The sequence below is a fragment of the Rhinatrema bivittatum genome, chromosome 8, assembly GCF_901001135.1.
Source record: "Rhinatrema bivittatum chromosome 8, aRhiBiv1.1, whole genome shotgun sequence".
In the NCBI taxonomy this organism is placed as follows: Eukaryota; Metazoa; Chordata; class Amphibia; order Gymnophiona; family Rhinatrematidae; genus Rhinatrema; species Rhinatrema bivittatum.
This window is the reverse complement of record NC_042622.1, coordinates 154,630,155-154,652,810: the sequence shown is the minus strand read 5'-3', so window position 1 is coordinate 154,652,810 and position 22,656 is coordinate 154,630,155. Positions and strand designations below refer to the sequence as shown.

Genomic DNA, 22,656 nt, shown 5'->3' with positions numbered 1-22,656 from the left:
TAAAAATGCCATCAGTGCACACAGTTTGACTCCCCCACCCGTCCCTGTATAATAAGCATTACCATTTTTATGCTGGTAAAAGTATGTGCGCTGTTCACGGCATACACACACACCTTTATCCGCACTGGGGGGGAGGGCAGGAAATAATCAAAATGCAATTTTACACAGGTAAACACCCACATTCACCAGCATAAAACACTTTTGATTATTGCCCCCATTATGTATCACTTTGGCAACACATGTACAAATTGTCATGCCAATAAAGTTTCCTGAATCTGAAGAGGGGAGAGAAAGAGAAAAAAGGAGAAAGCGAGAGAGAGTAAGAAAGGCTTACAGTTATCTACACACACTGACAGACAAAAGGATAAAGAGATAGATAAATCACATAAAAGAACATAGGAAGTGCCCATGCTGGGCCAGAGCTATGGTTCCTTGAGCCCAGTATATCCTATCTCCGGGCAGTGGCCAGTTCGGATTGCCTGTAAGCACCTGGCGAATTCCAATATGAAAGCCTGTTTCACGCTGCTCTCGCCAAGAATAAAAAGGCGGTTAACACAGAGTCTGAATGGCTAAATCATCATTTGCAGACCTGCCCTCCAGAAATATCCGTAACAGTGAATATGAATGCAAGATGCGAGGAGGGAAAGCAGAGAGGCAGAGGGACAGGGAAAGGTAAGTAGGGAAGGAGCTAGAGAGAGCAAGAAAGGAAAAGGGGAGGGGAGGGGGGGGGGGGGATGAGAGCGAGTGAGCCTGCCAGAGCAGGCGCACACACACAAATGCAGCCTGCGGGCTCTGGGGACACACCGTGTGACACTCGGCGGCGGCGGCAGCAGCGGCAGCAGCCCCTGATCTCACAGCCCTCCGCTGCGGGGCAGGACGACACCCCGGAGAAGCATTCTTCAAGACAGCTGCGGACGCTTCTCCTGATCTCTTCCCTCCTCCCTGAGGGATCACCGTGTCTGCCCCAGGACACAGGTAAAAACCACGCCGAAGGAAAAAAAAAAAAAAAAAAAGACTGCCACACCGCACTCTTCAAAGAAGCTTGGCCCATTGTGGACGCAGCTGAGTTTCCTTAAATACCCCCCCCCCTCCTCCTCTTCTCTTCCCCATAAAACATGTTTAAAAAAAAAAAACCAACCCTCAAAGCAAACGAAGTAGTCAGAAAGCCTCATATGCTCATGCCTGGATGTGAAAGGCATAGGTGAGGATTTCTAGACCTTGATGGGTGGGGATAAAAGTCCTATTTCTTAAATTTTTAGAATTCAATTTTCTGGGGAGCAGAAGGAGTGGGGGAGAGGATGGAAGTGACAGATCCAGTGGATTCAAATCCACGGGTCTGAATTAATTAGGAATTCACACAACTCTTCCACCTCTGAACCTAGGGGAAATTTGGGGATCCTTATTAATTGTTTTTTGGGGGGGGGGAGGGATGGGATGACTGGGATGATTGGAATGAGAAGGAAAAGATCGGAATAGATCCCGGGGCTGGGGAGGAAGGTGCGAAGAAGTGATAAATAATAAATGGGAGGAAGGATGGCTGAGGGCGAAACAGATTACTCCCTCCCCAGGGAGTGAGGGGGAAAGTTTAATCCAAGATTAATGAGGCAAGTGGTTAACTTAAAAAAAAAAAAAAAGTATTACTGGGCTTAGGCTGCATGGTTAGCTCTGCAGAACTCCATGAAATGTATCACCCGGTGGGGTCTCCTAGGTATATGCAGCCGGGCTGAGGTGTGTGGGATTAGGGATATAGTGTACTTTAGAAGTATCCAGAGGTACGGAATTTGTAATGTGACAGCTGCTAAAGCTAAGACCATAGGACTTGCCCCAGTAGATGGAGGGTAGCAGCAAAATGACAATGCCACCAGGAACTGGATGCAAAATAAAATACAGATTCTCTGGCTTTTTTAAAATGTATTTTAGCAAAACCTGAGTCAGATTTACTTGCAAAGATGTGTGCACCATGGCCACCTCTCTCATCAGAGAGCGACAGACCATGGGATGAACGGACGAGAAGAGGCTGGCGCAGGAAAGTGGACTGGGATACCTGTCTTGGGAAAGATGTTAGCAGTAGGCACATTTTGGAACTGCCCACTCTTCTTTCCCAAATGGCTGGGGTGGCAGGGGGAAGCCTGACCTGGCTTTTCAGCAGAGCTGTCTTAAGGCCAGTTAGGCCAAATTGCTTTTTTTTTTTTTTTTTTTTTATATAGTAGCCCAATTTTCTGACACTCTGTGAGCTTCTCTCTGCTGGCTAGTGCCATGAAACAATTTCATGAGCCAGGGACCTCTGAAACTATTCCAGAGTCATTAGGTGGGACCACATGGAACCACCAGCCATGGCCATCAAAGCATTCTTTGCTTCACACACAGGGTTTTTCACATCACATCTCCCTCCCCATAACCCCACACCTTCTTGCCATTTGCTCTTCTTCCTTCCTCCCCATCTGTTCTTCACTTTTTCCTGCCAGCCCCTCTCCTCTCAATGCCTGGCTTTTGTCACCCCTCTGATCTTGCTAAACAGAGACCCCCCACATACTTTTTGTGTTTCCTTCCAGCCTAAACTTCCTTCTGATCAATTTCTCCTGGAAAGAAAGTTCAAGAAGCTAAAGCCATTGGGCTAGTCTGTGGGACTATTCCCCCCAATCGTTCCCCCTAATTCTTTCAAGTAGGGATATGGGAGGCCACTAGATCATCCTTATTAGTCAGTCATAACGAATCCCACTGCTTCCCCTGCACCCTCAGGAGGGACCATGTGTCATGTCAAAGACTTCATGGCCTGTTCTCACCTTGAGTAACACATCTTGTCTTTCTAGGTGTTGCTGGTTCAAGTCCTTCAGAAATTTCTTGGTGCAAGAGAGGCCTTTTACAGCTCCTACACTTGTTGGCACCAACATGGCGCCATCTCTACCTGCCAACAAGCCTCATGTCTGCATGTCGGCCCTGGTCATCGTATCCACCATGGCAGCCACGGATGTCTATCTAGCTGAGCAAAACGGGGGCCCTAGGAAGATAGGAGTCTGCGCCATGATCCTGGTAGGGGACCTCTGCTTTCTAGCTGTCCTACGCTATGTGGCAGTGTGGGTGGGGGCAGAGGTCAAGACTGCCAGGCGAGGCTATGCCATGATACTCTGGTTTCTCTTTGTCTTCGTTCTGGAAATCAAGCTGTATTTTATCTACCAGAACTATAAGGCAGAGCGGCGGGCACCAGACCCACTAGCCCGAAAGACTCTTACCCTCCTGATCTCCATTTGCATCCCCTCCCTCTATGTAATCTTGGTGGCCACGGACCACATGGAGTATGTCCGGGCCTTCCGCAAGAAGGAGGACCTGAGGAACCGCCTCTTCTGGGTAGTCATTGATCTCCTGGATGTATTGGAGATACAAGCCAGCCTCTGGGAGCTGCAGAGGAAAGGGAACCCCCTCTGGGTGGAGGGGCTGATATTCTTCTACTGCTACAGTTTGCTCCTAGTTCTTCCATGTGTTTCCCTGAGCGAGATCAGCATGCAGGGGGAACAGATTGCCCCACACAAGATGATGCTGTATCCTATCCTCAGCCTGGTAACAATCAACTTGGTCACCCTCTTCATCCGAGGTGGGAACATGCTTCTCTACCACGACCAGAGGGTCTCCACGGTTTTCATGGGGAAGAACATCTTGGCCATTGGCATCAAGACCTGCACAGTGCTCCAATACCAGAGTCACCCAGTTATGAGTTCAGCAGGGACTCGTCAAAACTCTCTGCTGGGCGAAGAAGCCCTGCAAACATCACTACCCTCAGAACACCAGCACATGTTGCCCCACAGCGTATCAGGTGCAGGGAATGCCAGGGAACCTGCAAGATCCTCAAGTTTGCAGGGAACCAGAAGGAGTACCCCCACCAATAACTAAGAAGAGAGGGAGCTCTATATTCTGCAGTGGCCTTTGCTGCAAAGTTTGTACCCCACCCCCAGAGCCCCTTCCTTCCAAGTTAAATCCTAATGGTATAAAGGGCACAATCAACTCTCGGTCCAGCTAGCTAACATTATTACCCATGTTGACCAGAAGAGAAAAAGGTGAAAGGTCACAACACAAAAACTAGAGTCAACCAAATCAGCCACTGCTAGAAATACTTGGAATGAAGCTCTGTATAAAGTGAACCATCTCTCTCTATTGGAAAGATGCAAATGGGCACTGACTTAATGAGATCACATGCATCCCCTCTGTGCTGGTTGGCAAGTGATGTCATCAATCTGCGACCACCATTTTAAAGGGAAGTTCTTTTGGATTTAACTCACTGAGGTGACCTTACAACTGATCAAAACTGGATATATTCTTTAAGAAAAGAAGAATTGTCCTTTCAGTGAGATCATAGTTAACATCGCCTGTTCTCTCAGAAACAATTTTTCCTTCTGTAAATTTATTTGGGATACAACAGCAACAGTTTTTTTTACAGCTCAATGTCTTACTGACTCTAGGAGGAGCCATGGCTTGCATGAGAACTTGGACTAAGAAAATCCGCACCACAGTAGTTAGGAGTCTCTTAATAGAAACAGCCTTTAATTTTTTTCTACTTTCTCCCTTTGAAAAATACAATAAAAAAAACTCTCAGAAGCATTTAACCTCCCTGTGCTGCATTTCAAATCCCTGGCTCAGTCACTGACTTTGGGGCCGATGCAATAAGATGCCCGTTTTCCTAACGTGTGCACACAGCCACCTCTCCTGGATGCCCAATACTATATTAAAATGAGCTGCCACATTAAAAAGGACGCACTAGGGAAAACTTGTGCATCCCTAGTGCTCAAAAGCATCGGGTGCCCAGGAGACGTGGCTGTGTGCCCATAATTGCAACAGACGCTCAAGGCGAGCCTCCGTTTTATCCTGCATTAAAGACCGCATCAGTAGATCCAGTGATTGTAGTCATCCTTTCAGGGCTGAAGCCTTCTGGAGGTAGTGACTCGAGCACTGCTTTCCATCCTGTATTCTTTTAACTGTTTCTCCTTTCTTTCCTATGATACTGCAGACTTCCTTTCCATGCATCAGCAGGTGTAGTGTGACGTTCTCCTGAGAGTCATCTTCCTCATTGCTTATCCTGAATGCAGAGGGCTCAAAGAAAGCCTGAGATACTGTCACTCGTGGAATGACTTAACACCAGCTATTTGCTAAGCAGTTTGGGTGAGCGCTTTGGACGCGCTAATCCCCTTATTGCATCATCTGCTAGTCTAGTACGTCCAAAATGCGCATCCAACTGCGTGTTTACCTGTTTTGCACTTTATTGTATTGGCCTGTTTATGAGAGACACCAGGGATGAGTAATTTTATCTCCCCCTTATCTCACTTTACTGAGCAGTAACTAACCATTAATGCTTTTCACGCTCCTCACTCACTCTTTTGAAACTATCTTGAAGTGCAGCCACCAGCAATGTGATGCAAGGCTTTGCAGCCCAGAGATGGCTCTGAAGTATTAACTGGAATCTTTGCAGGTTGTGACATCTGCAGCAGAGATCTCTGGTCTCTACAGCGCATATACAGCATCAATGCTTCATCACTCTTAGGCTAGTGCAATAAAAGGTATCGCAGCCCATAGAGAATCCACCTGCAACATGGCTACTGCCACAATGATGTGTTTAAGCCACAAGGTGAGCGCAAGTCCTTAGATTATGAATTTACCTATGACTTGAAGATTTCTCATGAGGTAATGTTTCTAAGTCTTCTTCTGTTCTCTAATATATTTTATAAAATATTTTTTCCACCTACATTGAGAAATAAAAAGGCATGCAACTTTTATTATGACCACATGCTGTTTTTAAAATCTGCCTCTCTTCATCTGTCTGTGCTGTATTCATGCTTTATGTGCATCAGTGTGAGGCTTGTATAGAGCTCCAATGAGGTTCAGCTTTTCAGCTGCCCGTTCTGCATTAATACTTTACATGAATCATTGTGACGCCTGCCAGGGGCTTCCCTTAAAGATCTGCTCTTCAGCTGCCTGTGATGTATTCATGCATTACTTCCATCAGTATGACATCTGCATAGAGGTTATGATGACAACTGCACCTCCAATTTACTTGGATTCATATCCGTGAGAGTGGGGATAACTCCTCCTCCTCTCAGGGCCCGAGAGCAGCTCCTTGCTCTCCCACACACACGCCTTTAATTCAGTAATTAGAAGCATATCCTCTGATAATTACATTGTTTAATCACAATTACTGAAAAATCATTTTGATTCTGATAACATCAAATCACTGACATATCTCTCTCCTCTCACCACTGTCTCTCGGAATACCTCCATCTGTGATGCTCTACATGAGATAATCTTCTCTAGTGACTTCACTCTATGGGGCCAGTCCGACGGCTCACCAGCAGGGCTGTTAAGCAGAGGGACCTGGGTTCAGTTCCTGAATCAGGTCAGCCAAGGAGGCAGAACTCACAGTCCCCTAGGGGAAGAAAGTCACAGTCATTGAACAAAAGCAATGCACAGTGGTCAGATTCAGGACTCTCGATTCCAGGTTTCCGGAAGGAGCCCTTCTGTATGAACCCTGGCTGAGGACTGCTATTGCAATGATGGACTAGGGAGGGGATAGAAAATAGGGGGGGGGGGGGGATTCCCAGATAGTTGTGAATGAAGGCTCATGGTACCAGATCCCAAGCCTGGTTCTGACTGAACTGGAAACCCAGAGGAGGAGGAGAAAACTGCTGGATCAAAAACAAAAACCCCAAACAAATAAAGCTTTACTCCACAGCTCTCTCAAATTCCCTCTGCTCTCAGAGGCATGACATTTGAACCAAGAATGATCAATGCATCTTGAGGTTTAAGTAAGTACATTTCACTTCTGTTTGGCACCATGGTCTGGACAGATGCTAAAATTGAAATCAAATTTTTGAAAATAAGCAGCCATTTCTCTAGTTTCTCCTACAGCAGAGGTCATGACAGTAGCTGTTATGGAAATGGTCACTTATGTTTCACCATAGGGTGGGGATTTGGCATGCGCATTGTCCAGTGTGATGGGTATCTGGCCAGAGGAGGAGTAGAACAGAAAGGAAACTTCTCCCTGTGCTGCATGGAGAGAACATGGTGGGAGAGGGGCTGGAAAGGTAGCTTCTCTGTTGCATGGTGAGCATGAAGGGATGAGGTTGGACAGCTGGCTTCTTTGTGCGTTACATAGTGAATGAAGGCAGAGGGGAGAGAGGCAGCTCAAATGTAGATTGGACAGTGCCAGTATGTACTAGAATTAGGGAGCTAAAGAAATCCCTACATAAAATCTCTCTCCTAGCGAGGCAACAGTGATCTAGGACAGACAATACAGATAGTATCACTGGGCGGATAACCTGGGGTCAAGTAATCCACGCACAATGTGAATCGAGGTAAATAATGGATCAAAACCAAACTATACTAGATCAAAGGTCCTAGATTTTAGAAAAGTAGACTTTAAGAAAATCTGATCAGAAGTACGGGAACTAAAAGGCTCAGAAAAGCTACAGATAGCAATAAAAACCAACACACGGTATTCTGAAAGGCATGTTATCAATGTGAAGGGAATGAAGAGAACATTCTGGTTCAATAAAAGAAGTGGAGAAAATATACCAGCAAAAAGAATAACATTCATGAAACACAGACACAGGAGATGGAGGTGGAAGAGGATGACAGGAAGATTACCAGGAGAAAAAATGAGAAATACTACTTACCTGATAATTTCCTTTTCTTTAGGACAGTCAGATGAATCCAGAACAAGTGGGTTATACACTCCTACCAGCAGATGGAGACAGAACAAACTGACATCACAATATATATACCCCTGCAGTGACTTCAGCCCACCAGTATTCTCTTCAAAAGCAACTGTGGACAGACTAATCAACACTTGATTAAAAACACATAACCATGTCAATTCTAGGCCAACAGGCAACACTGAGCTCAGATTAGAACATAAGAACACTAGTCTAGGGACTGGAGAAACACTTACCAGTAATCCTAGTAACATGTAGGCACACAGGAGAAGCAATATGCAGACATTCAGCTGCCAAGGGCGGGAAGCTGGATTCATCTGACTGTCCTACAGAAAAAGAAATTATCAGGTAAGTAGTAGTTTTTCATTTCTTAGCATCCAGTCAGATGAATCCAGAACAAGTGGGATGTACCCAAGCTACCCTGGAATAGGGTGGGAGGCTGCCCGTGATCCAGACAAAACCGCTCGCGAAAGGCCGCATCCTCCCAGGTCTGAACATCCAGGTGATAATATCTAGAAAAAGTGTGTAATGAGGACCACATCACAGCTCCAGTGTATTAGACTTGTAAGAAAATTAATAGCTGCAAAGCTTGATAACAAGGTTGAGATCATCCTATGTAGTAAGCCAAGACCCATTTACAATCCAAGGCATGAAGGGCTTTATTTTTCCTTCATGTGCGTGTGGTGTCTGGAAGAACGCAAGTGACACAATGCATTGATTGATACTGAAAACTGACACAACCTTTAACAGAAAGTTCAGGTGTGTGCGAAATACCACTCTACTGTGGAAGAAGTACATAGAAGGAAGATAATGAACTAAAGCAAGAAGTTTGTTGACTCTTCTGACTGAGGTTACTGCTACAAAGAATTGTATTTTCCATACTAGGAGTTTGTTAGAAGCCGAAACAGTCTGCTGGTCCAAAGAAGCTCCATCGAATGGTGTCCAGTCAACATCAACAGCACCAATGCGCCAGATGTTCCAATGCACCAAAAGGTGCGCTGTGTTCCTGCTCATCCCCAAAGACATGGCAGATCTGGAGTCTGGCGCCACAAGGAGAGGGAGCCTTGCACGACGAGCTCCACTTGACTCAGCAACATGAAAGTCACCCAGAAGATGAACCTCAGAAGCTACAGGGAGTGGCCCTCTGGTATAAGGTCTTCTTTTCTTATAGCTGTTGGGGTAGCCATGAAAGAAAAAACATGAATATAAGCTCAAAGGCCAGAAAACAAAAACATTTTGAAATCTCTTTCGTCTTTTTTTTTTTTTTTTAGGGTAGAACTGAAAAGTGATATTTAGGGCATGCTAAGGCAGCAAGGTGACTTAAAAGAAGAAAGTTATGAATATTTTGTCAGAAAAAAAAAAGCGAGATAATGTGTTATGGACGTTTCATCCAGGAACTTGTCCAAACCTCTTTTAAACCAGCTATGCTAATCGCCTTGATCACATCCTCTAGCAACAGATTCCACAGCTTGACGGTGCATTGAGTAAAAATACACTTTCTACGATTTGTTTTGAATCTGCTAGTTGCTAGTTTTATGGAGTGTCCCCTTGTTTTAGTATAACTGTCCTTGATTTACCTGAACCACCCCATCCATGATTTTATAAACGTCTATCATGTCCCCTCTCAGTCATCTCTTTTCCAAGCTGCATAGCCTCTCATTATAGGAGAAATGTTCCATCCCTTTTATCATTTTTGTTGCCTTCCTCTACATCTTTTCTAGATCCACTATGTCTTGAGATGGGACGACCAGACCTGCACACAATATTCAAGGTGTGGTTACCATAGCTGTTTTACTCTCCATTACTTTTGGGATCATTCTTAACTTTCCATTTGCTTTCCTTACTGCTGCCATGCACTGAGCTGAGGATTTCAAGATAACAGAGTTTTGTTTTTTTTTTACCTATAACAGATGTTCTCTATGGACAGCAGGATGACAGTCCTCACACGTGTGACACATCATCCGATGGACCCAGCACAGAAAACCTATGTCAAAGTTTCTAGAACTCCGATTGTGCCTTACTGGGCATGCGCACACATGCCGTAATACCACATATCCACGTGGGGTCCCTTCAATCTTCTATTTCAGCATTAAAGAAAAAGAGAAGCCAACTCCAAGGGAAGGCGGGCAGGTTTTGTGATGGCTGACATCCTGCTGTCTTTGAAGAACACCTGTTAAAGGTAAGCAACTCTGCTTTTTTCCCCCAAAGACAAGCAGAATGGCAATCCTCACATGTTGGGAATCCCTAGATATACAGGTTATCTAACAGAAAAAAAGGGAAGACGACAAACAAGTGCCAACAAGCACAGTTTATTTATTTGTTTATTTAAGGGTTTTTGTATACCGGGATACATTGGGAACATCATCTCGGTACAATAATATTTTTGTTGGCAACAAGCCTTTTTTGTATGTTTTTATACTTAACCTAGGCAAACAAAGAGTTGGGTTTTACACCTCAAACAAATTCCAGAGGACAGATTGGCCAAACCTACTGTCACTTGGTTCCATCTATCCAAACAGTACTGAGATGTGAATGTATGGAGAGTACTCCATGTTGCAGTTTCGCTTGATTTTTGACAAGCCTTGTCATGTCTCGTCTGCAGCCACTGAGTTGCTACGTATTCGCCAAGGTACCTGCATCATGGGCGACTATGCTGTAGAATTTTGCACTCTGGCCTCCATGCCTAGCTGGGTGCAGATAGTAAAATGGCCATCTTCTGGTAAGGGCTAGCTGGCAGAATAAATGAAAAACTGGCAGGCTGAGATCTTCCACCCTCTCTGGAAGCATTCATTGCCCTGGCTATCCATGTGGATTTAAGTTCCAGGAACAAGCCTAGGAGAAGACATCCCACCAGCTTATCCATTTGGCTACTGACTTTCAGCATTCTCTGAAGCACACCTCACCCCAAGATGGTTATTGCCTCTGAAGAACCCATGCAGTTGGGTAAATCTCGGCTAGTGGAGGAAGAGAAATGGAGGAGAAGACAGTATAACCTCTGCCTCTACTGCACAGCGCAGGGTCATTTTGCTAGCCACTGCCCCAAGAAGCTGGGAAATCCTCTGAATGGGGGCTTAGTCAGGAAGACAATCCTGAGCAAGGCCAGCATGTCCACTTGGGGAACTAGGCAGTCACCTAGGAGGTGGCAAAGAGCAGCCGTCTGGGGTCATGAGCAGAGCCCATTCCGCCTGCGGCCGAGAGGAGAAGAGACACGGTGGGCCGCAAGCAGAGACAATCCTCGCGGCCGAGAGGAGCCAGGACTTGGCAGGCCGCAAGCTGAGCCCATCCTGCCCGCGGTCGAAGATTTGTGCCAGCAGGGCCACGGGCAAAGCCCATCCCATCCGCAGAAGAAGAAAGAGAGAGAGAGAGGGGGGCCCGAGACTGGCCGAAGTCAGAAGAGAAAGGCGGGGAGAGCTGGGGGCAGAGCTCATTCGCCTGCAAAAAGAAGAAGGAGAGACCAAGAAAACCTGCAACCCAGAGAAAGACTAGAAGGGTCTGGATGTGTGGGTGTGACTGGTAGAGTGTTCATGTGTGAGAGAACATGTGTGTGTGTGTGTGTTTGTGAGAGAGAGCATGAACACGCATAAATGTGTGTGTGTATATGAGAGAAAAAGGAGAAATTTTGTGCGCAACAACCCCCCCTCCCCACCTCATCTAGTTAATCCACAACAATCTCCGGGCATCTAGAATCAAAAGTTCCCAGGTATGGTAAGTGGTTCATTTCATATGCTTGTTAGTTTTAATCACTGGGTGTTAATTATTTGATGTGTGTGCTGTTTTTCAATTTTTGTTTTGGAGTTGGAACATTTTATTATTATGAGTTTTTAATTATTGGATTCATTCTATTTTTCTGCTATTTTGAAATATTCCTTTTACTAGTATGGTTTTATATTTCTTAATTTTATTGTTTGATATTTTATGAAGAATGGCAGTGTTTCTGTTTTCCCATTGTTGTGCTGCATCCAGAGACTAGTGTCATGGTTTCCAGTTCAGTTTTTGTCTGCACATTTTTTTTATTTTTACCTTCTGGTCTTTTTATTCTGTATTTGGTGAGGTTTTGTCTGTGTTCTGCACATATGATCAAACTTGAGGTATTCTGCTAGCATGTAGTTTCTGTGTAGGGTTCTATAGCAGCTGGGCTTGTTCCGTTTTCTAATAGTAGGTGTATTGATGTTTTAGGGCCTGGTGTAATATTTACAGCATTGTCTTTTCATAGGTAGGGCTGTTACTATTTGAGTGCTGGTATTTAGTGCTGTTTTGGTATGGAAGGTTTACTATATATTGTAATTGAAATTCACTTTACTCATGGCTTTGAGTACCAAGCTTACACCCAAGATGCATTACAACAGGTCTAATATCATATAGGTTCCAAGTGGGGGTTTTTGCATTTTAGAAGGGTTTTCTGGTTGATATACAATATGTATATTTACCTGCACGGCTGTAAATGATACTTTTATCTCAGAAAACTATACTCTGAAAGTAAAATCTATTATTACAAATGCATAATTTTTACTTTGTATTTGGATGGGACCAGGGTTGGGTTGGGGGGAGGAGGAAGGCAGAAGGTTCGCCTAGGGCACATAATACTCTTGCACCGGCCCTGGTCCTGAGTCACCGGACCCCCTCTCCACAGCCGGTGGTACTTGTATGCCTCACCTTCAGGAAGCATACTGTTCAGATCAAAGTATTACTTGATTCTGGAGTGGGGGGCAATTTCATCCAGGAATCATCAGTGCTTCAGTATGGCTGGCCACTACCACCTTGACCACTGCCCATACCATGTTTTCAGTCTAAGGTGAACCTCCGCCTAGCTACTGGACCATGGTCACCTTACCCATCAACATGCAGATTAGATCACATCAGGAAAGCATCGAGGTTCTATGTACTTCCCAAGACAGTCAACCCTGTCATTCTCGGGTTGCCCTGACTCAGACTCCACCAACCTTCTACTGATGGGTTTACACTGAAGATCACCCATTGGGGTACACCCCCTGCCAAGAGCATTGTGCTGCTCAAATCCTACCTCCAGTTACGGTGGCCCGAACCATCAAGCCTGACCTGCCAGATCTGCCGCTCCAGTACACATCACTTACCAACCTATGTTATAAAAACAGTCCATGCAGTCACCTCACAACTCTGCTGACCGCCCGGATTCCTCGAAACCCATTGAACTTGAGGTAGAAGCCACTGCTTTTGAAGTAGGGGCTGTCCTCACGCAAAATGACGACCCAGGGACCTAAGAGCCATTCTTTCCTTCTTTCAAAGGACTTCCTCTTGCAGAAAACTATCAACGGACTGATACTCTTTACTCTGAAACTAAACAATTCTCGCAATCTCCTCTGGAACCCATGCTTAACCTCCCAGTTTCCCAGATGGTAAAACTAAACCATCAACGTTCTGCCCAAGAGTCAAAGATAGGAGTCCTGGAGAGGGGGCTTAGAAGGAGAGGTACTGTTATGTTTGACTGGCTGTGGCTTTCCTGTGGCCGGCTGCACTTACCCCAGTGCCACAGACGCTCCCAAGCTGCTGACCCTGCTGCCGCCTTAGGCAAGCATGCACATTGCGCAGCACCTCTTAAAGGCCCTGCAATGGGAATCCACTCAGTGGGTGCCTCCTGATGATGTCATGAGGCTGGGTATTTAAACCCAGATGAGACTTCTCCTCAGCAATGTATCCCCTCCTAGCCAGCAATACGTGTTGCCTCAGCATGTTCCAGCCTTGCCTCGACCAGCCTTGCTTTGTCCAACCTATTCAACCTTGACTCCTCCAGTCTCGCCTTGCCTTGTTCCTGCCCTTTACTTTGTCTGTTACCTCGCCCAGTCTGTCTGCCTTGTCCTCTGAGTCTTGTCTTGTCCATCTTTGTCCTGTCTTGTCTGTTTTGGCCTGATTCTCCGATTCTGACCTCTGCTTCGAACTTTGACTACTCCCTTGTTTGTTGCCTGGACCTGCCTTTGACTCTGACTATGCCCTATCTGCTGCCTGCCCTGATTCTTTCTTGGTTCATCCTTGGGACCCACCTAAGTCCTGCCAACCCCTGGAACCCAACAGCTCAACCTGTGGGGAATGGGGCTGGTTTAGGTGAAACTCCAGCATGTCTCACATGAGGGCATGTTCACCAACTGACGGCAGGGGCCTAGCAGGTACACCTACTAGGTTGTATCAACCTTACCACCGAACAAGGGCTGACAATCATTACAAAATGATTGAATTAAGAGTTGGAAAAGCTTCAGAAATTTTGATTCTGTGACAGGTTGTCAATTATGCAGCAACCAACTAATTATACGGTTTCTCCTGCAGCTGTGCAATCACAGGAGCCTAGGGGCACTGCTTATACTGTACTATATATGAAGGGAGATTAGGAGTTCCAAATATAGTGTGGTATTGCAGTGGCTGCCAGTTTAAAACATGGGTACAGTAGTATAATTTCATGGGGAGAAAGCCATGAGTTCAAATTGAACAAGCAATGGTATACATTTGCCTACTAATCTGTTAGCCTGGATTCCTAAGGCATAGGTTATATATATATATATATATAAAAAAAAAAAAAAAGAGGTAGAAAAGTCTACAGTGATTTAGCATTTTGAGGTAAATTTTCAAAATTTTGGAAGACAAGCAGCTAAACAATTCCCTGAAAATGTAACCGCTCAGCAAGACTTAGTTCAGGTACATAAGTAAGTGAAAGTCAGAAGGACAGAGGTGGAATTGTAAAATTGAGTAGGAACGAAGGTGTGTGGAGAGACAAGAAAAAGAGAAGAGGTAAGCAATTACTTCTGTTAGGTATTCACAGAAGAAGGAGTTGAAGAAGAGCCACCCATTGTTGGCAAAGAAATGTATGGAAGGGGCAAGATGCAGTGTTTGTGTGGAACTAGAAATACTGAAATATGACAACCACTGGGCTGGACAGGATACATCCCAATGGGATAATTTCCAGACTTTAGGTTTAATATACAAACAGGCCTGCAAACTCACAGTTTCCCTTTCAAAATCTCTGCTTGCAGGGGAAAGCAGAGACTTTCCCTCTCGTGCAAGTAAAAGTAGACAAGTTATTCACAGCACATGCACTTTTACCCAGTCAGGGACAGCGCTGGGCTTTTTGCTGCCCTGTGCAAACAATGATTGTGCTATCCCACTCCCCATCCCATGCAAACAATTGTGCTGTCCCATCTCACTGTCCGATTCTGTTTTCTAACACTTAAGTTTAAGCATTTTTCCAATAACCAAGCATATAATAGAAAGACAAGGGGGAAGTGCAGGATAGTACCCTGTACACCTCACCATACCAAAAAAAAAAAAAAATATGGAGTTGTTTAAGTAACAGTAATACAAATGCCTTCCACTACCAGGCACATTGAGTGTGAGATAAAAGCAAGTTTGCTTACTGTAAACGTTTCCGTAGATAGCAGGATGAATTTGCCATGCTGTCTGGGACGTCCTAGGCAGAGCTTCTCTCAGCGATTACAGAGCTTTGGCTCTGTGTGGCTGCACACATCTTCCCGCACGATCGTCATCTTCTCCTCAGTCTGTAATATAGCGCATCCAGCAAAGCGGTACTTTCCAAGGCTGTCCAGAGTGGCGGGTGGGTCAGCAAGGCTAATTGATCCTGCTAGCTACCGTTTACGGTAAGCATGCTTGCTTTTTCCGTGGATAGCAGGGCTGAATTAACCATGCTGTCTGAGAGTCTCCAGCTGCGGGTTACAGTCCACTATGTATACACTCTGAATGGGGACTGTCACCCCTGCCAGACATTGAAAGCCCTGTGTGCACAACCCGCTCATGAGGTGGACAGTCATTTCCTCACAGAGGAAGACAATACTGCCGGACCCAGTGCTGCATATGAAGCTGTTTTCTGGTTCAGACAGTAGTGGGACGCAAAGGTATGTAACGATGACCATGTAGCTGCTTTACAAATGTCCAGCAACAACACCTTGTGAAGATGCGCTAATGAAGCAGCAACTGCTCGAACCTGGTGAGCTTGGACCTTCTCCGGAAGAGTCGCTGACCGCTTCGTGTAACAAAAGTGAATGCATTGTGATATCCAGCTCAACAGAGTCCTCTCTGCCACTGGTAGGCCATGGGCGTTCGGATTGAAAGACACAAAGAGCTGAGAAGACCTGTTGGGAGAATGTGTCCTTTGTCTATAGTATGTGAATGCTCTCTTACAGTCTAAAGTATGAAGGAGACATTTTCTATCATTGCTGTGCGGCTTCAGGAAGAATGTCGGGAACGTAATGGTTTGGGTGAGGTGGAAAGGTGAATCCATTTTAGGTGTGAAGGAAGGATGGGTACGTAAGGTGACCTTGTCGTGAAAAACTGTAAATACAGCGAGCAGTGAACCAGGGCTTGAAGTTTGCTGACCCTCCTGGAAGAAGACACTGTGACCAGGAATACCACTTTCCAGGTGAGTTATTTCATGTGACTACAGGGTGGAAGCATTAGTTGTTCCAATACTAGGTTAAGATCCCAAGGGATCCCCTTCATGAAGTGAGAAATCAGGGGATGGTTTGATATTGAAAGTCCAATGTGTGGGTGATGATATGCAGTAATAGCACTCACATGAACCCTGACCAAAGCTGTTGCCAAGCCTGACTGGTAGAGAGTGTGAAAGTACTCTAGCAAGGTTTCTAGTGAGAAGTAAAATGGATTTATTTCCTTCCCTGGCACCAAGTCGAATAGCAGTACCATTTTCCTCAATGATCTTTCCTTATAGAAGACTTTCGTGATGATATGAGAATGTCCTCAACCACTACTGACAAGTGCAGATGGTTCAATACAGTTCTTTCAATCTCCATGCTGTGAGATGAAGTGAAGAATGCATGAGGTGCAGCAAAGTCTCCCCTTCCTGCATTAGAAGATTTGCACTGTTTCCCAACGAGATAGGAGCAGCGATAGATGGTCTAACTAGATAGGCGTACTAAGGTTGTCTCCGCCGCGCCGGAGTGATGAGTATCAAGTCTGCAAGATCCGCGATGTATTTCTGTATGGTCCAGGAGATGAGAGGTATCGGAGGGTAAGCGTATAGAAGAACCCCTGTGAATGGGATGAGGAAAGCATCCTGCGCAAATCGCTCTCGGCTGGGATAAACTGAAGAGAACGCCGGAACCTGTCTGCTGCGTACCGTGGCGAAGAGATCCATGTGGGGGAGCACCCGTCTCTCGAAAAGGTCGTCCGTCACACTTTGGTTCAGAGTCCATTCGTGTGGAACACCCTGCTTAGGCGGTCTGCTGTGATGTTGGCCACCCCTGGAAGGTAGGTCACTTGCAGGGAGATGGAGTACATTTCTGCCCATTCGAGGATCCGGATCGTCTCCTTGCAAAAAGGCCACGAACCTGACCCTGCTTCCTTGTTTATGTAGAACATAGCTACTTAATTGTCTGTGTGGATAAAGACCCACTTTCCTTTGGCCTGGTTTGAGAAAGTGAGAAGGTCATTTCAAATTGCTCCGAGTTCCAGCAGATTTATTTGGCAATTGGATTCTGACGGTGATCACAGCCCCTGTGTCTTTAGCTGGCTCAAGTGTTTTCCCCAGCCCTTCGTTGAAGCATCTGTGGTCAAAACTAGCTGATGCGTCGGCTAGTTCTGGAATAGTGCTCCCATGGAGAGGGTGGCAGGGATAGCCACTATGCTATGTCCTATGTTAATATCACCTTGGTGTGTAACGGTTGAGCAAACTGAGTCCACCGTGACTTTAACTCTCATTGTAGGCGCTGCACATTGAGTCTGGTGTGTGGTACTACATTTAATTGCCACCATGTGGCCCAGCAGGATTGAAATCTGGCAGGCAGAGGATTGAGTCGTCTTTGCAATTGCAGTGCTAACAACTGAAATGTTTGCACTTTATCCCCTGGAAGATAAACTCTTTGTGTGACTGTGTCGATTTTGGCTCCAATGAACTGCAGAAGCTGCACTAGCTGGAGGTTGAACTTCTCATAGTTTATTAGGACGCCTAGTGCTTCTAGACAACTGATCATCTGTTGTAAGTAAGCGCACAGAGAATTTGTTTCAGAGGCTACCAGAAGCCAATCGTCCAGACAAAGAAATAGCTGGATCCCTTTCTGCCTGAGGTGGGCCACTGATACCGCCAAGCACTTGGTAAAGACTCTCAGGGCAGGTGATAGACCAAAACGGAGCACCTTGTACTGGCAGTGGCGTCCGTAACTGGAGTGGATTGGGAGGGAACTGGGGGAGGCCCGATTGCATCACTGCATGTACTCATGCAAATTCAGCCCCCCTGCGTGCGCAGCCCACGGATTTTATAACATTGGGCGGAGACCCCCACATCCAGTCATTGGTTTGTAGAAAAGGCATGATGTGCACTGGGAACTGCGCGCACCTTTTAAAATCTACCCCAGAGCAACTGCAGAATGAGCAGGAGACCTGTTACGAAGGTACAGGAAGGTGGCTCTGAGCTTCCTTTTTTTTTTTTTAAGCATTCTGTTTATTGAGTCACATAGGACAACACATATTGCATTTACATGGCATCACCATAAAGTCTTTAACAGTAACAAAGAAGAAAATATTAGAAATAGACAGACTAAACAAACGCCCATTGTGACGCAACATCTTCATTTTTTGTTATGAAAATCAAAACATCATTCCCCCCATATACATGCCAACCATTCATTCTCCATATTCATTCCAGTTACATCGGATACTACTCCTTCCTCTCAGATAATGAATAAACTGCAACAATGGGTTAACATAGTAGTTCACAGTTGAAAAAACTTAGCCACCTTTTCCCACAGACCAAAATACCCTCACTGAATAGCCAATGACCTAGGGTTTTTTCCTTAATATTTCCATTGTCACTGTTTGTAGCATTAAATATTTCCAGTTATTAAAAACCGGGAGATCACTCTTTCAAGCAGTCAGTATAACCTTTTTGGCTAATAGAAATGCTACAGCACAAAATCTTTTCCCATCTGATGGCAAGTGCACATTCAAGTAAATAAAGGCCCCTGTCCAGTCCACTGATCTCTGCAGCTCACAATCTAGAGTTATATAAATTCGTCCCCAAAAAGCATTCATTTTGTGACAGCCAGTGAATATATGGCATAAGTTCCCCTCTCGGAAATTACATTTCAAGCATAGCTCTGAATTCCAAAGCTTCATTTTATATCCTAAAAGTCTAGTAATATATGTTTGATGAAGCTGTTTAAATTGTATCCCTCTCATCGAAGTTAAGTAAATATCTATATAACATTGTAAAGGCTTGTACCATATTATCTTCAGTTATTTCTTCACCCAAGTCTCCATTCCATTGTGCAGCTAATATAACTATGTGAGAAACAAGAAGTTAGGACTTAAGATGCCAAGAGCACGTGGCAATTCTGTGGCATTGGTGCCCTGTAGGGATGCAAAACAATCGACGGAAAACAGCAGATTGGGTGAACCAAGTGGACCTCATCTGCCAACATCTTCCATGAGATATCGAAGAACAGTCTTATACAATAAGAGACCCCCTTTTCACAGGAGAAATTAAGACACCCTTCAATTCGTCAAGACGGTCATATGCACATTAGACAAGCCTTAGAGCCAAATCCCAGGCAATCACCCACCAGAAAAAAAGCAAGGTGAGACACTATTAGGGCTTACGAGTGAGATTCATTCTTGTCAAGGTATGTGCAAAATTAGTCCAATTGGACACGTTACAAACCCACCACCCCCCCCCCCCCCCCCCGAAGTCATCTGTATTTTGAGGCGAATCTTAGATCCAGGCTCCACGTATTTCAAGTTACCAAAAATCACAACCAGGCAGGACCTTGTATATGCTAAGAAGTCCTCTGGGGTAGGGATTCCGCAGCATCCCTTCTGCATGTTTCCACATGCCCCTTCAGGAACAACAAATGAATGATAATGAAGCCAAATGTACCAATGCCACAAAATGACCTTAAGAACATAAGAATTGCCATATTCAGTCAGACTGAGGGTCCATCAAGCCCAGTATCTTATTTCCAGCAGTGGCCAATCCAGGCCACAAGAATCTGGCAGGATCCCAAATAGTAGACAGATCCCATACTGCTAATGTCCAGAGATAAGCACTGGCTTTCCTCAAGTCTACCTGGTTAATAACAGTTTAAGGACTTTTCCTCCAAGAATGTTTTCAAGCATTTTCTTTTACAAATCATGTTAAGGAAATGCAAAATACAGTCAACTGCCAGCACTCTCTCTGCAGGCTCCCTCGAATTCAGAACATGACTGCATATACTAATCCCCACCCCCAGCCCGCGTAGGATGGTCACTAGCAAGAAGCACTTTAGCCCCACAGTATACACTCACTCCCCTAAAAAAAATATATATTTATAATATGGAACCGCTCAAGGTGGGGGTCTTAGTCTTACCTGCCCGAGGATGGGTCCCAGGGGAGGGCCTGGGGCTGCCTGTCCTGCCCGCACGACGGCCCTGATCACACTTCGCACATCGACTTTCTTCACTACTTTTGCTGTTCGCGACACTTTTGACATTTTTGCACCTAAGGGTAGAACAAAATTTTACATAATTACATATAGACATTTCATTAACTTCCTGCTAAACCAATCTATAGATATGGGATTTCCCACCTCCTTCACAACTGACAAAGTTATACCTCTTTTATGACCTCACTGAGCTTATAAGGAAGGTGTGGTCCTGGCGCAATCCCAGTAGCCTGTCTCCCGTAGTCGTGACAGATAGACAGGATTAGGTCCCACAGCCTTGGTATGTCCACAACCTGGTTGAGCCCCCTGACTCTCGGGCTACCAGTCTTTTGAGGCTGGCTCCCCTTTCCTGGGAATACATTTGATTAGAGAACTCAGTTGAGCTCCTCGGGGCACCTCACAGTTCCCTTGGACTAGTTAATACCATGAAAGGGAGGTTACCTACCAGAGGACCGGGGACTGGGAAGTACAATAGGACTTTGAGCTGCTCCATCCACCCTTTTCTGTGCCTCCTCTCTCATTCTTTCCCTCCCCGGGCCCACTCTAAGGCTGCTTTGTTCAGTGAGACTCAATTGAATTAAAAAAAAAAAATGTAACCAACAAAAGGGAAAAAACCACTAGAGCTGCGGTTCTCAGTGCAGTAAGCCTGGGTCTGCCATGGTCATTGGAGCCCCGGATGGCGAGTGCAGCCAGTGCTCAGCCCCTCTAGGGCTTGCAAGAGAGGGAGAGAAGTACCATGGAAACTGCGAGAGTGGACCTGGCCACAGCCCGAAGGCAGTAAATGCAGAGATTTTTAGCTAGCCCCTGCATAGTCCACGGTTTGGCATAACTTGGCCACGGGACGGTCCAGACTGCTTGCAGCACTCAACAGTAGCAGATAAGAACTTTGTCAGTAACAGGGCCAGCGCTGATAACCAAAGGCAATTTAGGGGGATACTCCTCAGAGGACTAAGCGCCGAGGCCTCCTTTCCAAAAATAAAGGAGAAAGTATACAGAGAGAAGGGCTATGATGAGGCCACAGGTGTGTGGCCTGTGGCACTAGGCATGTGCCGACAGTAGCAGGCTCTTTATGCACAATGTGTGACGAATTCAGAACAGGACCATCAGGAGCCATCAGCCTCCCCCATTCAGGAAGGATAGGTCCATCAACTACGGAAGTGGAAGTTGTGGAAAGGACATATCAGATCCAGATGGTCTTCAGACCCCTCAAGCCCTAGTGATAGTCGACCCCCCCCCCCCCCCCCCCCCCAAGGAAGGTCTACAGAAAGGACAAACCATGAGGAGTCTCCATGTCAGGTGGAACCCCTGCAGACCATAGGAGAGGACCCAATGGTGGATGCCATTGAAGTTCCCCCAGATTCTATCCACCTGTCATACCAGGCATTTTCAGTCCTTCAGAAGCCAGAACCAGACCTTCCTCCCCCCCCCCCCCCCCAAAATCAGGGCATTCCAACACAAATAAAGAGCCCTCTACCCCCAAATGGGCCAAAGTTGGGATGAGGGTTTTAGGCTCTTCAAGGCCACACAATCACTCAATTCTCCAGAGAGGATACTGGATCTGACCTGTGGTCAGATCACTCTAGATTCTCAGAAATCCTAGAAGACGTGTTCTTCGGGGGAGGAGTAGACAATACTGTGCCTAGTTCGTAAGGAGGCGCTACCTTCCCTCATTACAAACATATTGGCTGTCCTTAAAGTACCGGACCCTCAAGGCAACGAGCAGATGGAAGACGACTTCTTATTACAGAGAACCCACACGCTGTCAAGGACCTTATACCCTGCTCTCAGAACAATGGTATTGTCAGAATGGGACTCCCTTAAAGGGGAAAGGTTAAGGGCAGTATCTATCCTCTGCCAGCAGAAGACAGGTAAGCTCTTCTGAGAATTCCCAAGGTAGATGCCTTCATTTTGGTCGTCTCCCACAAAACAACCAGATTAGTTAAATGGGGGATCTTCCTGAAGGATGTCCAGGAGAGGAAAATAGAGGCATTCCTCAAACAGGCCTTTTCTGCCAATACCATTGCCCTGCAAGCCATGATCTGCAGAGGCTATGTGGACTGGAGAGTGGTTCGCTGAATCCAGCATCTCCCAGAATCAGAAGAGACAGCAAGAATTGAGTTTGGGGTGGCATATATAGCAGGCACCCGAAATGATCTAATCTGAATGGCATCATAGGGCAGTGGCCTTGGACATGGCAGCTAGGAGGCTGCTGGGGCTCTGAAGCTGGGCAGTGAACACTGTATCCAAAGCCTGATTGGGCAAATTAATCTTCAGAGGTGGCCTACTCTTTGGCGAAGAGCTAGAAAAACTAAGGAAAGATTTTGATAATGCTAAACCCACAGAGGCTGCCTGAAGATAAGACCAAGATAGGGGCACAGAGACCTAGATGCTAGTGCTTTCGGGACTTTCAAGAGTATCAAGTGAGAAGATTGAAACTGCAGGAAAACAGGAAATTTAAAGCCCAGTTTTTTCATGGAACCAGGAAGTCTAAGGCTCGCGACATCCCCAACAATATGCAGCGGGGCTCCTCCGCAATAATCCCAGTAGGTGGC

The 22,656-nt window shown here is 45.7% G+C and overlaps 2 protein-coding genes across 3 annotated transcripts in view; one reads left to right on the top strand and one right to left on the bottom strand.

The window, feature by feature from the left end:
• The window catches only part of MRPL11 (mitochondrial ribosomal protein L11), a 96,088-nt gene that overhangs the window by 44,041 nt on the left and 29,391 nt on the right, over positions 1-22,656 (bottom strand). For both annotated transcript variants that reach the window (XM_029613809.1, XM_029613808.1), the window contains exon 2: positions 20,030-20,160. In XM_029613809.1, the coding sequence (XP_029469669.1) occupies positions 20,030-20,152 (123 nt within the window). In that variant the 5' untranslated portion in view covers positions 20,153-20,160. The remainder of the gene's footprint in view (positions 1-20,029; positions 20,161-22,656) is intronic.
• On the top strand, positions 2,890-3,885 carry LOC115096705 (transmembrane protein 121-like). The gene has a single exon (XM_029611717.1). It carries the CDS (start codon positions 2,890-2,892, stop codon positions 3,883-3,885), a length of 996 nt encoding a protein of 331 aa, XP_029467577.1.